The 18,272-nt window shown below is 32.8% G+C and overlaps 1 protein-coding gene across 5 annotated transcripts in view; it reads right to left on the bottom strand.

The window, feature by feature from the left end:
* Window positions 1–11,311: 11,311 nt before the first annotated feature.
* LOC145983978 (synaptophysin-like) overlaps window positions 11,312–18,272 on the bottom strand; it is a 43,142-nt gene continuing 36,181 nt past the window's right edge. For all 5 annotated transcript variants that reach the window (XM_083117212.1, XM_083117213.1, XM_083117214.1 and 2 more), the window contains 3 exons: window positions 17,003–17,195; window positions 14,805–14,990; window positions 11,312–13,208 (listed from right to left, as the gene is read on the bottom strand). In XM_083117212.1, the coding sequence (XP_082973338.1) occupies window positions 13,095–13,208; window positions 14,805–14,990; window positions 17,003–17,195 (493 nt within the window). In that variant the 3' untranslated portion in view covers window positions 11,312–13,094. The remainder of the gene's footprint in view (window positions 13,209–14,804; window positions 14,991–17,002; window positions 17,196–18,272) is intronic.

Here is an 18,272-nt window from a genome sequence, read left to right as displayed (position 1 = left end):
TATCAACTTCAATTTTTCAAATAGCAACCACATTTTTTTCATTGCAGAATCTAAGTCTACACACAAAACCTTTAGTCAGACCAATTTTTTAAAACAAAAAGTGTATTTATTTGAAACACATTTTGCTTGACAGACATGAGTATTTGGTGGGCCCAATTTGAATTTTCAATGTCCTATCACTGTACCGCACCGTGGCCATGCGGTCTAAGGCATCATGTTTTGGGCTCTGGCTACAGGGCATGTGGAGGAAGCGTAATAACTTTTCTCCTCCTGAGATTTTGGTCTGTGTATGGGACCAGTGGCCAACCATCATGAGGAAATTGGGGAGCTATGAATGAGTAGCATAACCCGGTAATGGAAACCTACACCACCAACTGGGAGTTCATTGTGCTGACCACATGTCGCCCCATAACTGGTTGGATGATTTCCCACCTTGGCAGTTGGTAGGTAGGCCTTGGCCCTCATGGGCTGTTGCACCACAAGTTATATATATATATATTTTTGTCTTAATTTGCTTCAAATGTTGCAATAAGCAAAAATTGATAACTTTAATAATAATAATAAAACATACTAAACAACTAAACAGATCTTGTGTAATACTGAATGGTGTAGTCCTGCTGAACGTTGTGATCTTTTAAAAATAATAAGTCAAAAGGTTTTTGCAATATGTCTGTTGTACTTAAAAAGTGTCTGCATCAAATATGACTTTTGAAACAAAATAAACAAATTCCTTATGATTCTGAATTAAAATACAATTTTAAGATTACACAAGCTTTATTAAAAAGTAGCTCTTTTACATGTAGAAGGTATACACACATTTGAGATATTAATCTCTTCGTCAAGAGATATGAGATCATTTGGCACTAGAAATTTTCTGGTCACTTGATTGATGTACATTTTATTTGAAAACACACATTTAAGAAAAAGTGAGGTGTATTTCTATAAAGCTCAGGTACAGTATGCATATATTATAATTGAATGTGGGGACAATTTGACATGCTACCACTACCTACTTGAAACTTTAAATGAGCTCATACAAGACTCAGATACACTGTTCACAGTTCATTGTGCAGATACATGATATTCACTACAAGATAAACTAAAAACACAAACTGGCACCTACAATGCAGATAAGATCATTCAAAACATTTCTGTATGTGAAACTCAAGATGAAATGACAAATTCATGAAAAGCTAATTTGATGCTCTTGTGAATATGAGGGTTGTTTTGCCTTATACATATTTTGGGCACTGCTGATGTGTGTGATAAGCATAAGCTGTGAGAGGGGGTGAATAGCCCTCACGTCCTTTACCTGCAATGAAAGAAAGAGAAGGAAGTGCTAAACAAAAGCAGGAAGGAAATGGAACACTCACCAAATTAGTCCCAGCATTGCTGCATCCTCAAATGAGAAATGAACAAGGAAAACTAAAAGCAAGTTGTTTTTGGTAAGTGTTCATTTGGACCATACATCCTCACCTGTATTTCTTCCATATAAAATACAAAAATTAAAATGACTGTGTAATTATGTTTTTTAAAAAAATCTTAATTTTATAATTTTGGATTTCACATATATAAATTTCCTTCACTTAAAAACAATAGTATTTATGTACCTTATTCATGAGGAATTTAGAAATGAAATTCCCTAATTATTATTCTTCTTAAAAAATGCACCACAAAAGCAAATCCCCCATCTTCCTCATAATAAGGTACAAACCTTCTCCATATAATTGTTCTTTTCAAAAATGTACCACGAAAGCAATTCCAATCTTCTCCATAAAAATGTACAAACCTTCTCAATCCAATAGAACAGAAATTCTTCAATGCTTAACTGAACAAAGTTTTGGAACTGTTGCTATTTTGACAAAGGTTGCCTCTAAACAACCTGATAACTAAGATAGTCTGAACTTCCCAGTAAGGAAGCAAATTTTGCATTTAGTTTGTAATAGTAGTTTCAGCCTTGATTGGTGCCACGCCTAATATGAAGCATCAATGAAGAAATGATACTACTCTAGATTCATAATTTCAAGGATTGTGCATGCTGTTCTCATCTTTGAACTTGAATATAGGAAAAAAGGCTACTATATATCAAATTAGGCCAAGAGATTACATGTATAATGTTGCTAGATTATAAGAATGGTAAATAAACATATATATTGCAGCACTCTCACACCCTCCCTGCTTCCTCATCTGTAGTTTCCATGTGCAAGGCATATACCATATAAGGTACAAATTATAATTAAGATAGGTATTATGAGTGAACTTTTATTATGGTGTTTTTTGTGCTTGTACAGATACTTATATAAAGTGTAATTAAATGCCACAAAATCTGCAACTAGTGGAACAGCACACTAGTACACTATTTATATTTTAGAACAATATTTGGTAGCTGTATTTTGCATATCTACTCAATGTTTAGAATCATGTATCATTTTCTTTATAACAGCTTAAAAAAGGGCAAATAAAATAGCAAAACATTAAAATTACTAGCATCATAACTACTACATTTAATTCCATTAATGCTACCAATAAAACTTGAGGGACTTTTTCTTTCAAAATGCTATCAAAGCATTGACAGTTCTTGATTAATTAGGTTGTCCAAATCCTCAAATCCTGCAGCCATGTGATACAGAAATTATGTACTTCTAATACAGTCTCTTCAATGAAACTTGTATCAGTCTATTTCAACATATTGAAGTATTAATTTGCATCTTAAAATAGAAACTGAAATAAATTATATAGAAAGCCATATCTAAGTGTACATTATGAATATAGCTCTAGTGAAGCACATATGTATAAGACAGTGAGAATTTGATTCCATATGACATTGATCTTGTCCCGTTTTAACACTGCAATTTTAATAAGGTGTCTGTTCCATCTTTATTAAAGCTCAATGTGAATTACAAACAATATAGTCTAATAATCTCAAGTACACATTTCAAGGTATAATTTTCTCAAAAACTATTAATTGCATGAATTGAACTCTCAACTGACTTCAACATACACTTTAGTTAATCATGTTGAAATACAATATTTGAATATGTTCAACTTCTTTCTCTTCAAAAATCTACAAAAAATAATAATAATAATAATGAAGTTTATAAACAGAGAGTGCATTTCAGTGCCAACTACAGGACTTTTTTTTTACATGAAATCTGCTACAATTTAACACACCTTATTAAGAACTTTCAGCATGTGTTTCAGTCCCCACCCCTTGTATTCTTATTCATTATGAGATTTTGGTAATCTATATGATGAGGGCTTAGGTTACAGTTACTTGGGATGAATGAAATAGTCATAGCTTCTTTACAGTCTTACACACACATTTATGTGAAACAGTTGGAGGAAAGAATACAAAGAATTGATTTTAAATTGCTAAATGAAACCCAGTTTGGCTAAATGCATTACTCTTGAATATTTTTATATTGACTGCCTTATGCTAAGAGCTTGTAAAAGACAATTTTAGATAGGCCAAATTACAATTGTTACATTAAACACAAAAACAAGGCAATCCTTCTTGAACCACATAAAAGAACAAATCACAAACTGAATCAACTAAATTCATTAAAATTTGCTTCATAGAATGCATTACTGTTAAAAAAATATATTTACAGATACTCATCTTAGTGATTAAGTTCTATGTCCTGATATAATTCCACTTCTACATTTCAAATCTGTTACAATACCGTTCCCAGACAACCTTACAGTGATGCTTTTTACAAATTAAACCAAAGAATAGTTACCTTGCTTACCAATGTCACTCACAATGATGATATCTAGCCTTAAGTTTTCACTCTATACCAGGGGTAACTTTTTCATATGGAGGGCCAATGAAGCCGATTGAATGATTGGTCAAAGGCCATCTTACATCTTACTTACACCAAAGATAAAGCTTCAAAATAAAATTATAAGTTTAATAAGTACTAAGGCATGTCAGATGTGGCCTGAGAGCCATAGTTTGGGAAGCCCTGCTCTATACAGTTCTGGATGAGATCACATTCACAGATTCTGGTGGTAACTATGGCAAAAATCTGAGATGTAAATAAATTCTAATAATCTTACAATAAATTATGGTCCCTTCCTTCCCTAAAATTATTTCCAGCACTCATATTGAGACACATACTTTTCTGTGCATTATTCATATCTTTCCGTTTTCCTGAGTTAAGTTCATACATGCTCAGACATTCATGATACTGTGCCACCAACTATTCTCACTGACTAAGGTGTTCAAATGGCAATTTTCTGTCTACTGGGGCTAGCTGCACAATAATAACTGACGTGATGCTACATGTATTCAGGCTAGGGCATGGGTGTTTCGTTTTATTTTTTTCATCACTACATTGTGATTAGTTTAAACAGGTAAAAAACAACAATAAAAAAAACGATATTATGGAATAAAATACACACATACATAATAGCTGAGAAATGAGTGATTCAGGGACAAAATGAGAGATAAGTTAGCATCAACACATCATCCACCCAGGGTTATCATAAGTCCTCATTTTAGTTAATAAAAAGGGGGCCCGGGCAGAATTTCTATTTCACAGTAAAAATGTTCAGGCTATCTGCAAATAAGAAATTTATAACATTCAAAATAAGCATAGCAAGTCACAACCTGCTCACTAGATGTCACTAGTTTGTGTGCAAATACCAATTATTGCCAAAATCAATACTAAAACACAATCACTAGCAACTGCTATGTTGATATCAGAAATCTACACAAACAATTGTGTATAATCTTGGATGAACTACATTCATTTGAACACGGTGTCATGTAGCGTCCAGTTGATTTAGCATGCTTTGTTGTTGTATTGTTATATTAGAAAACAAAATTTGTCAAAAAAAAAATATGTAATTTTGTAGATGAACTTAACAATAGGTTTTGTGCTCAAATCTCTCCCCTCCACCTAGCAGTGCCTTGAGCAGTCTGTCAGCCATAAGGCAGCACTGTGGTAAGGAGGGTGCAAGCGCTGATCGTCTTGATTTAGTTTGTTATGTTGTGCACTGTACGTCAATTTTAGGTAGCTCTAGTAAAACGAGAAAAATCTTTCACGTAATTTTGACATTCGTAAATTTGATTTGGATAATTAGACTTTGAAAACAAAAGTTTAGAAGCATGCACTATTTTCTTGTAAGACTTTAAAATTACATTTGTTCTTTATTTACAGCGTTATGAATACTATTATTGTTTGTTTTTCAATGCTCAAACTTTTTGTCTTCATTCTTAATGTGCGTACATACGGGCTTGTCAATCAAGACATTCTCTTAAAATATCCTATGTTTAAACATTTTAAAATGAAGAAGAAAATTACAGTATAAGGAAAATAAACAAAATAATGTTCACAAAGAATCGTCATTTTGTTTTCATGATGTAGAGGTTGTGCTAAAAATAGATTCCTTCATGTACGTAAAATTTATGTAAGGCTAGTTACACTGTAATATTGGAACACGATAGTGTTCTAGGGTTAAAAAAAACAGCAGCAGTTGCTTTCAAAAACTGAACAAAATACGACGTCTTCTTTTTCAAATCATAAAATGCAGTAACCCTGTATCTATCGATGTGTTTTCAGTGGGTTATGGATCATCTAAGTATATTTTTAAGACACACAGAACACAGTTCAACAAATCAATATTTCAATTCTACAAGGTAGAAAATTTGTTACCCAACTTTTTGATCCTTCGTCATTATAGTGTCACACATAATCTGATATCAAGGTATGTGGGAGTGGTGGTTCTTTTAGATCTGGTCATATCGAATTTCAGTAATTGTTCATGTTAACAATAAGAGTGATGAATGATTAATTCACGAGTCATATGAAGGTAAACACACAGTGCCAAAGTCAGGATCCATAACTTGATTTTGATTGGTTTGATTTGGTGTTTTAAGTCCACTGTGCACAGTAAGGCTAATCGGGACTGGACCTACAGTTTAAAGTGGGATCTGAACCACTATGTTCCTCCACTGTGTATCGAACCCGGGACCCGTCAATTACAAGGCAATGACGCTACCACTGTGCCAACGGGGAGGCCCCAGGATCCATAACTTTGTAGCATGCTAAATCATAAATAGAAGGAAAGTGGGAGCTTTCTGAACTATCCAGTTCATGTATACAGATCTTCCTATGATAACAGCCAGCCAAAAATTTGCAACGAGCTCTCTATTCAGTAATTTCTGATGTTATCTATAAAAGTGGCATTTTAGTGTACATATTGCTTTGCTCAATTTGATAATTACACAATGCATTAATGTTGAACATCGCCATTTGTATATTGTAAATTATTATTTTTTACTGTGATATTAATTTTTTAATACTGAGGTGGATGTTGTGTATAAAACAGTCATTGATTACAGTAGTAAATGCATCTCTCATTACATATTTCAATTAAAATTATATTTATCTATCATAACAATGGAAATTCAGCTACATTCATGTACTTGACAAATGAAATGATAAGCATATTGTCCTACATTTTCACACACACTAATTGTATTTATCCACGCAACACTTGGCGTGGGGATTCCATACTGAAGTGACAAGCAACATGGGCCCCTCCAGTTTGTAAAAAAGCATTCACTCAGTATGTGCAACTAACAGACCATGACAACACAATGCAGGCTGTGGAGAAAATTACCCAGTCTGAGTGACATGTCACACTGATATGAAAGTTTGCATTTCTTTCTGTAGGCTCATTTCGAAGCAATAAGCATCACTTTGGTCTGAAAGCTCACCAACAGTACAGAATTTAAGCCACAAAATTACACAGAGGTTAATTTTAACAAAGTAACTTGGCTTCATTTGTTAAAAAGTAAGATAAATCCATTTATATGCTTATCAATAACATATTGGCACACCACATGTCGATATACTGAAAACAAAATTTTGAACCTACTTTATTTTCAGGTTGTTAAATACTTCCTCTGAATTCTGATTGCCATACCACACTTTCTCCAAAAGCAATCTGACGTTTGCAAAGAATTAATGAAATAGGGGACAAGGGGAAAGGATATTGACAGTTTTACGAGACTCATTTTTGCAAAGATCAACTATGACGTATTAACAAAGCAACAGAAAATATAGAGCAACCATTTATTGCATTTTCTGAGGCAATATCAACTTTCAAAATGCTACAAACAAGTGATGTAAGACAACATATTAAAATACACTATATGCAATCATTGCATTCTAAACTTAATATGTACTTTATTGCAATTATAACCTATCAGGAATTGCTCTGTTAGAATAATGCTACAGTTTCATCTGCAAAATTCTAGTTTGCAACATTTCTTAATTTGCTTTGAATACACATGCACATTTATGTTACTAAATGTACAAAAGTTACTTAAAAACTTTCTCCACTATCCACTCTGTAACAAGTGCAGTCTCTTCTGGTCTACAAATTTCCAAGAAATTAAATATGGCTATATGCAGGCATGATCAGAACTTTAGAAACTGAAATTTTACTTCTGGTAAGAATCTTCTGACATTGCATAGGTGGTAAAAAACATATGAAAATTATTCACCATTATTTACCAACATCCACACCTGAATCTGAGAACCACCTCTGAAATGGCGTTAAGTAGAATTTCATCCTTACAACTACAAGATGAAACAGAAAAGTAAATAAAAATAGCAATATGGTGTAAATAAATTGTTTGATACTTTTGGTAACAGTTATGCAAAAATGTAACAAGAAACTTGAATGTAGAGGTGGTTTCCAAAATTAAAAACATAAAAAATAAGGATTGCTGAAATGTAGATTAGGAAAATAGTTATAAAAATTTACACATCATTTCCACTTTTTAATTTTTTCAGCCTCAGTCCACTGATCAAGCTTAAATGAGTTTTCACTTAAAGCTCCACTTTCTCACACCCGCCAATTTGGCCAATGGTTATAAGCCTTTTTGTTAGTGATTTTCTACTGAAAATATCTTTCACTTGTATTTTTTGTTATTTTAAGGTGAATTGTGATGAGGATGAAAAATAAATTGGTGAAATGCATGAAGGAATAAACAAGCACAACCAACCATGATTTATTCAAAATGCAAATGTATGTCTCATGGCTCCACTAAACAACTCTGCTATGGAAACTGGCAGTCTTGAAAGTATAAGACCACTTTATTTACATCATGCATACTTGTTTTTATTTACAAAGTATTATCGTTTAGCATAAAATGTCACCAGAATTAGAAGCAAAATTCTAGTTTCCACAATATAACAAACAGGGAAAATATTGAATCAATGCAGATTGCTAACAAACTTATGCATATTTTTTCTTAACTCCATTCAAAATTTATTGGTTGGGGAAAAGTTTATAGGAATATGAAAAATTAATTTTGATGCTTGGCAAAACAAGCATGGAATTAGTTGCTGGAACTTTATTTTATGAAAATACAAGGTAAACTTATTTGGTTACAAGGTTTTTCTCTCGTCTCTCTTTTGCAGTTACATCAATTGTTTTACAAAAAGCACTCCAAACTAGTTTTGCATACAAATGTGCACAAGCACGAGTTCATCTACAAAGCAATTTACGAACACTTATATAAACTTGGATCATATTTTTCTATTACAATTAAGCTACTTCTCTAACAATCAAGAGATTTTTGAAAATTTAAGATTGCTGTGATGTTCCAAGAAGCTAATTGTGATCGATCACATTGCATAACACAAAACCCAAGGAAGTAAACAGATTGCACAAATATAATATATTTTGTGCTTACATTGAAGACTTCTCTATATAGTTTTATTACTGGAGATGCAGAAGTACTAAATTATATTGAATAATTCCTACTTGTCTGGTGATTGCACCCTATTGCCTTTCTTGATTTACATTATACAGATGTCATTTCAAATATAATGCAGAGTAGATGACAATATCAACAATGCTGTAGTTTAAGACCTGAAGTTGCACCTTGCTTCATTAGTGTGACAGCACATAGCATTATTGATTGACAAGTGTTGTACTTTTTTACATAACTTAAGCTTTAGAGCATGAACAAAACTTTACATAGCAGAAATTCAACACATGTTCACAGTCAAACAGTACACTAGTTTTCTGCTGGTCTTTCTTTTACTCAGTTCCATGAAAGACATGTGAACATAAACAACCTGAAGTCAGGGATGAGAAGTTCACCTTCTCATGGTTGTAAAAATGCAAATGGGTAGAATCAGAGGTAAAGCAAATAACACTCTCATATGGACATTTTGGTGTCATCATGACATTGAAGAGTACAGTGTTGGACAAGTTGTTTGCAGAAGAGTTTTACCATAAAATTCTCAAAAAGTTGCATAGAAAAAAGCTCAGTAACAGACTTGATTTTGTAAGAGATGTGCTTCTCTTTCTGCACCAAGCACGTGAAGAAAAGGTGAAGACAGATTGCTGAAGTAGGTGGAAAGTACTACCTCACATGCCCTATGGTACAGACATAAGAGGTCACTACATTTTGAATTAGGTTTAAATCCACTTCATGCACCAATAGGCGAATTGGGACTGAACCTACAGTTTAAAGAGATAGAAACCACTATGTACAGTCACCAGCAATAAAAATGGGACACTGATATCCTGAAATACTGGCTTCCTTGCAATGTCTTATGTTTGTTACCTATTTCTACAGTGAGGAGGTGAGGAGTGAATTTCAATAGCAGCTTCTCAATAGGAAGTTCTGCTATAGCTGCAGGGTTAGACAACACACACAATGCATTTCATGATCTAGGTGTCCCATTTTTATTGCAGGTGGCTGTACCTCCACCGGGTATTGAACCTGGGATCCCTTATACTATTCCACAGAAGATAGCATATTATTAGGTTTACACTGATTTAAATCACATGCAAAGTAACAAGAATACAATAACTAAAGTACTTCTATCACCATATGTTACTCCATTTTCATAACAAAATAGAAAACATATCTGGAGAGGTAAAAAGTATGGTTCTATGATCTAGAAAACTCTGAGGTACACAGCAAAGTCACCTATAATATCAATAAGGAGTTTGAATTTCTGGCAAGTCTTACCAAAGATATTTGATGGCTAAAATTTTGCAACAAAATCCCTTGCCATGTTAGGCACCTGATCCTACTCCCATCTGTAGTAACTAAGCAGTGTTTGATTAACAACCTAATACTGCTTTCATCTTCATCTACATTACATAGAGTTTCAATGTTTTTTTTTCACTCTAGGTATGCTTCATCTTTTCTATTTCACAAAAAGGGCAATATATTATACAGCATCAAGTAGCAAAAAAAAAAAAAAAAAAAATCACATACGATCTCATGCATTTTATGGATTAGCTGTCAATTAACCTGAGTTCCAACTCTTTCGTAACAAAAATGAATTCAAAGGTTGGATCAAGATTGTACAAAATTTTGAACTAGATTTTGATATAATTTGTAAATAAATACCTTGATATTACTCTGCTTTTCAACAAGTAAATGCTATTTAACACACTGGAATACAGTACTTGCTTATCCACAAAACTAAATTTACGAAAGTTCTATTAATTTTGGTGGCCACACAGAAACAGGGTTAATTTTCCACTGCATTTTTCATTTCCTGAAACATAAATGCCATTCCCATAATATATACAGGATTTGTAATGAGTGCACAACCAAATACCGTACTTATTGTTCCATTAAGAACAATTCATTGTATGAATAATATATACTGTTATTCACAAATTAACATAAGACTGTTACAAAAATAGTTAAATATTTTATACGAAATCACAAGTCTTATTTCTTATCTTCACATATATGGAAGATAACAAAATTTTTCAATATTCTTCTCTTGATAGTACCACTGCGTTGTCATAATTTCATATTATTAAAATACAATTTGAATCACTCATTAAATGTACACAAAAAATATCCTGGTTCGCATTTGTACTATGTCCACTTCATATATTCATAAATGATACCAAATCCATTAAAATTCATAACCATAAAAAGTGTTACACATATATATATATATATACAAGTGTATTTGTACTTCAAGAAAAGTAAGTTTTATTTAATGTAACACTAATATGGTGATATATATATACATATATGAAGTTTCCTTTCATTAACCACAACAAATACGTAAAAATACAATATATTTCATTATATACTTTCAACAGTATTTGGTCACATTCTATTCCTATCTTTGCTAGAATATCATTCATATTTCTTGGAACATAAGCCTGAACAAAATGTAAATACACAAATGAAACGTGCTGATACATAAAAAAAATATTAAGCTTATATTTTGTTTGTCATGTCTTCCTATTAGTGAAGTGACAAACAAATATATTGAATTTGTTGTACAATTTGGTTAATTTTTCAACTGATTCAATTATTTCTTATTTGGTTAAAGAAAAATTACATTTGGTAATTTAAAAAAAGTTTTCCAATACAAATGTTACTTGCACCTGGCTAAGTGTCTACTCACTTCAGAAATCTTGATGTACACACACACACACACACACACACGTACCCATACACACACAGAGAGAGAGACACACACAACATATTTTCCTCCATACTGAAATTGATTTTTAAATCTTTTTGTTGAAGGATTTGAGCTGAAAAGCCCATTTTTGTTCCACATTTATGAAAGTTTTATACATAATTCAAATGAATTATTAACTGCTGTAAATCTGAAAATGTTATGTTTTATATGTATTACAGCCAGATAGAAGTATTGCAATCTAGCTACATTAACTGAAGTATTGAACCATGAAATAACCAGTATATTATTATAACCATATACTTATATGTAAGAAAAGAGCACAAGCCTGCACGGGACAAAAATGGCAATACTAAATTATCAACTTGAAAATTTTCAGTCCTCATTCCAATGATAATGATATCAAATTTCCTCATGCTTTCTTTATCAATTTCAACAATTACAAATACTACTGGCAAATGTGGGTATAGAACCAAAAATCTGTAACACACATTTAAGCAATGCTTGCCAATGCTGTTGCAATGTGAACTTTTAACTATAAATTGAGCATCAAGGTCTTTCATGTGAGGGAATGACGTAAACAGAGAGTAACTACATTTTGACATATTTCATATAAAACTGGAAATAATGAACACTGGCCTAGCTTAGAAGCTGAACTTCCTGCATACATAATACTGGTGTGTATCATTGCTTTTGAGCACCCACAAACAATTTCTTTAAAAATTCACAGAACTTGGGAATATGTACAGACATAAACTTAGTCTATTTGGTAAATAGCAAATACTCTTTACGAGCAATTTCTTTATGTGTGTGATGAGACTGCAAGTCATCAACTTTTTCCAACATTATTGACACCAACCAAATTTTCTGCTGAAAATTTAATATTCTCTTTAACCAGAAAATTACATGACTTGATTTTTACTACAGTATATGTACAACGTAAGCATATTATACATACAATGGCTTCTTGCCTTAACATGGTTAACTTCAACTCAGTCTCATAAAAAGTAGTCTTGCACAAGCTGCAGCTGATTAAGTACTAAACATAAAAATGGTAATAACAACTTTTATACATCAACTTATAATAAAAGGTATTCACAAAGTACATATTGTAAGAAACCATTGAGTGTGCAGTCATTATATCAGCAACAAATTACAAACATGCTGAAAATATTCAATTTTGGTGAGCATTTGACAATTTTCAGATTCTGATCTATGAAGTCGAACACCAACACCAGTTACTCACATCTACTACTATCTATGTGAACAAGAATATTCCAGTAAATATTTACAAAAAAATGAGAAAATTGTGCATTTGTTGTTACTCTATATAGTGAGGTTTTATTACTATGGCAGTATATCCCAGGCCTAACTATTAATCTTCTGTAAAAGCCACAATACAATCAATAACAGAAATGAATGTTTGCACAACAGATTTAACCTAAACATTATCACAAGCTTCACAGATCAAATTGAGGTGGTCACAATGAATGTAGTACTCAGTTGCTAGTATTCTACAACAATTCACATACCAACACAAAAATCCTACCGCTAACCGACTTCACGAATATATCAAGCTTTTCTTTGGTAGCACGCAGCCGCATGCTTAATTGACATCATTAGATCCCCAGAATATGCTGTGCACAAAAAAAATTATGCTTTCCCATCCATGTCATTCGGAGCCTGGCGTAACTTGAACCAAGAGGTTTCCTTGTATAGAAACCACAGATCGGATGCCCACAAAAAGAAATTAAGGAAGCCAAAAATCTGCAATGATAAAAAAGCTTACATAATGTCTTCACCATGCATATACGAAGAAAGTGGAACTGTGAAGAGGAAAAGGTAACTAGAACTAAAGCAACCATCAATAAGCAATAAATGTACTAAATAATACACTGTGGCAAGTGAATTAGAATGTATGGAAAGCACAGATCAACATAGTTAATATATATCCACTTAATTTGTAATGACGGGCTTGATAAAAAAAATGTTCACATCAACATTATTGTAACTTGCAACCATTACATGATATCAGAGTAAAAAGCATGATATACATGTTTAAACTTGATTGTATACAGTAGTATTCTCTTCAATTTTTTAAAAGTTGGAAAAAGCTGCTTTTTTAAAAGAAAAAGAAAATTTGCCATTTTTACCATGTGTGTCCAAACCCCCTTTTTTTTCTTTTCTTTTTTGTTTTTTAGCTGTCCAGTTTTGGGCTTAGAAGTTTCAAATTCTCATGATATAGCAGCCAGTGGACATATATATTCTGATCATTGCTTCTGGTTTTTCAATTTGTTTTACCTTGTGTGTGTTCATGTGTCAAATTTAAAAGTTGAGGTTAATCTATTCTACACAATTTACTCACTGTTCCACATGAAAGTCTGATGTGCAATTCAACATACTTTAAGTACGTTTTTCAACACCAGAATAAAACTCACAAGAAATTAATGTTGTAATCTAATATAAATTGACCAAGATCATTGTGGAAGAGGGAGAATTTTTATTACTTAAATACAAAATTTCTCCCTTCCTTGATATTTTACTGGTCTCTCATATTCCCAGTTTTTAATATGTTGCCACCAGTGCTCAAAGTGGGGGGATGCTATCTCCTCAGTTAATCTTTAATGTATGAGCTTCTCCCTCCTGCTAGCTTCTCTGGTCAAGAACTTTTCAGGTGTATGCTTTTCCAACTTGTGTTGAAAATAGGCAGATACACCTTGGGGCGAAAAATAACAAGAATGTATAAGAAAAGCAGTTTTGCCATCTTCAGGAAAATTGCTTCTAGAATCAGCCCTATGGAAGCTGGATGGATCAAATTTACATGGAAACAAAACACCACTTTTTGAGAACGTGGTAATCCCTGTCCCTCAATTTTGGGGAAAAAAAAGCCTGGAAAATAGGCAGCATTTTAAAAAATGTAACTTTCAATGCATGTCTTTTGCTGGACCCCTAATTGCCAAACATGGTGAACAAGTTTCTTTGTTTTCATTATTACATGTAAAAGTAAAACATATCAGCAAAAATTGGTGGTTGAAGAGTAATACCCATTCGTAATTTATGAAATATAATTTTTGGATGGGAAAAATAGAAATTTTCAAAATGTATTTGCTAAAATATTAACAAGAAATATATCGTTTTGTCATTCTAGTATGCCATACCTTGATATGCACATAGTTTTCAAGAAATGATGCACTATTTGCTGCCACTTCCAACCTATCCTCAAATTCCACTACGCATAACCCAGATATGAATTTCCACTTCAAGCACTGGTTGCCACCCCTCAGTGGAGAGACATTTGGAGAGAATTTTGATATAAAGGACTGGTTTTAGTCTTGAAATGAGAAAAGAACAAGTAAAACTTACCACAGATATGTATAGATCAGAGAAACTCCCAATAGTGACACTCTGACAAATATGTGACCGGCACACCCTATTTGCTTCTTTAAGGTCAAGTGGGTTGGTAGCTTGTTTAAGACCTGTTAAACCATTTGCCCAAGCAGCACTTCCAGACAACCAGAACACAGCAAATACAACAGTAAGTACGAAGTCCTACAACAAAACAAGGATCTCATAATATTACGTATAACATTTCAACATCAATGAACTGTTACCAGCTGAAACAAGAATTTTATAAATGGTGGTTAGCGCTTCAAGGATGGATTCTACCCATGACAACAAAGGAAAAATACTGTTGGCAAGAAAAAATGTGAAGATCTGTGTGACACAAGGTGATCAGCATGGGAAGGGTGACAGTCAAGGTAAAGTAAGGGTGGAATATAATTGGTCTTTATTTAAGAAAGCATGTTTCAGCCACACGGGCCATTCTTACAACCAACCCTTGTCACAGATATGAATCGATTAAAAACAAAGAAAAAACATAATTATCATGCTAATACAGTAAAGATAATATAAATATCACGTACAATGATAGAATAATGCCTTGAATTGAGTAGTATTTAAGCTGTGAAACAAAGTTATGCAATAAGTCATTAGTAGTATATTGTGGGAGACAGGGGTGCCCACAGAGAAGATTTATGATGCACCTGCATCATGGAAATTTTTTTTTTGGGGGGGGACAAAAATTTATACCAATTCTATATATCTTCACACAAAAATGGGGGGGATCGTTTCTTTGATTGACTTGTTATTGATTTTTAGTTACAGTTATTGTGTACAGCTTTTCTACCTACCTGCGAGTGATCATGGTGATGGGGTTGAAATGAAACACCACCTCTTATGCTTTTAGAATCGGTTTAGAAGAAAGGGGACGTGCTGTTCGCATTAGTACAAGGTTAGTCATGCAGGCAAACTGTTAAGAATAAGGTTCAGTATGCTAACAATGGCAGCGGGCCTGAGCAGTTTTGTATGTTTTATGTCAGCAAACATGAAAGTGAGCCTAAAGTAAAGATATGTTGCTTAAATATGTCTGTATTATATTGTTCTGCAAATTTTGTCTGACCAAAATAATGTGAGTAAATAATTCGGTAGAAATGGAGTGGGGGAATGTTCTACCTTTGGGGGGGGAGTGCAACATAGGCCTTGGGGGGGGGGGATGGGAACCCCTGGTGGGAGGTGATAGATATGCATTGCATGACGTATAAGAACAGATGTAATAATTAAAATTGGTGTAGGTTAATGTTGTTGGTGGGACAATAATATGTTCTTTAGTTCTTTCTTAACACTATGATCACAAATAATGTTAGTAAATGGTGCAGCCAGTTTGTTCCATTCTCTAATCCCTGCAATGAAAAAACAAGATATATGTATATGAAATCAGTCAGTGGCAGTGTGCACTTCATTTGGTTTAGCAGATGCTAAGAAATGATTCCTTCGCAAAAAGGGTGAATGTGTCAGCCAAATGGTATAAGGCCAGTTTGCTAATCTGAAGGTTCAATTCTCTGGCGCGGCAAATTTTTTCCCCAATCTTTTGAAAACATGTATCATTGTGTTTCAACATCATGTAAATATACACATCATCTCTGATTGTGCATATTGCAACTTCTTAGTTGATCATGATGAAAATAAATCAAATTTCCAAATATGTAGAATTCAAGTATCATCCTCTCCACTTTGTTTTCTTTCTTTCAAGTTAACAAAAAAACATTCATTGATATTTACTAAGTAAATTTTTTAAATTCTGGGGACATAAAATCATTTTAAATGCACCAATATGGAAAGATTGATTTCCCTTGTGTTGCCATTTTTGTGACTCCTCATCAAAATGATTTAGATAGTCGTGATTAGCCAAACATGGCAGAAAAGTGACACTAAATAACAAAAATTAAAATTAAATCAAATATGATTTAGAAGGATGCAATGCATCTCAACATGTGAGCACACAATACATGGCCAAAGACCATATTGAAAATGCGCAAGTATTTGTACAAAAATACACACATATTTATTCTCTCAATATTTTCTTCAAAATATTTAATTCTTCATTTCTAACTAACTGTCAAGGGCACAGACTCAAATTTAGTTTTACTACTAACAATAATTATCATAAAAAACATTAAACATACAAATATTCTACTCATGATAAATAATTTATTAATACTTACAGCTAATGGCACAAGGTTATTATTCTGATACAGTGCATCAAATAAAATGTACAGCACGATGATCCCAATGCAATAGAGGAAAGAAAGAACTCCTGTAGCAACAAAGAACTGTGCATCTGAGGAAAAATCACCATAAAAGTGTGCTGTATACTCTGTAGTATTGCATACCCATGATTTAGATAGTTTGTCTAAACTGTAAAAAGAAAAAAGAAATTACCAGAGTTGTTCCCAATTCTTGACAATTGTTCTAATAATAGTGTTAATACATGCGGTATTTAGTAATATTTTTACAATATGTAAATATATCACAGTGAACAGTATCTACAAGTGTATCACTTCTATAAACAGCAGTAGTTATTTTATTGTATTTTCATTTGCAATAATAGTGAGGAAGTATACATGATCTGCCCAGCATGTCACCAGAAACAAGACCCAAGAAATATATTGAAATGATGGGATTATCTGTAATACATTGTCATTTATCAGAAAAAGGAGGTGTAAACACAAGTGAGAAACTTCTGATTTGATTACCTGTGAACTCTCTAAGCTTTCAGCTATGATATGACAAAATGTCATGTGTATGCCTATAATTGTTATCACAAGCTTTAAATTCAAGAAGGCAAACACAAGTGGTAGAGTAGCCACAGGCTGAACTTTGCCCATGAATAAAGAATTTCTAAGAATTCTAATTAATTAATAAAATACAACTGGTGTCTATGTCTCTTCATGACATAAGTGCCAATATGGTAGTTGAAAGGTGAAATTTTTATTACATGGGTTTCTAACAAAATTCTGTCCCTCCTCAGTACTTGCTGTTCCTGGCCTTAAAAAACAAGGAATGAAGGCATTAGGCTCATTTTCAATATTTTTTCATTATGTAAAATATCTCAGAATAAATAAGAAAGAACTAAAATATTCTGAATACCAAAACAAAACTTGAAGCATGACAGTTACACATTATACAACTCAATATTATATGACTATACTGTAAATACACCAATTTGATTAGGGTAGATTAAACACAGAGATCACAATTTATTATGTATGTAACAGGCATTTACAGTCATTTATAGATACTAGGTTGCCTCCCTAATATTTAAAAATATCTACAATTAGGTGAATAAAAATTAATAAATTTGAAGGAATGAGTGTTTCATTATTCATTAATCATCAGTACCATCAGTGTTTGGACATTCACTTATGTTTCTTACCTTCAGACTGATTATTTGATTTGCCTGATATTAGTTACAGAGAATCAATCATGATGAAA

Source organism: Lepisma saccharinum, chromosome 2 (assembly GCF_977018435.1).
Source record: "Lepisma saccharinum chromosome 2, izLepSacc3.1, whole genome shotgun sequence".
NCBI lineage: Eukaryota > Metazoa > Arthropoda > Insecta > Zygentoma > Lepismatidae > Lepisma > Lepisma saccharinum.
The sequence above is the reverse complement of the archived record's forward strand: the minus strand, read 5'-3'. Positions and strand labels throughout refer to the sequence as shown.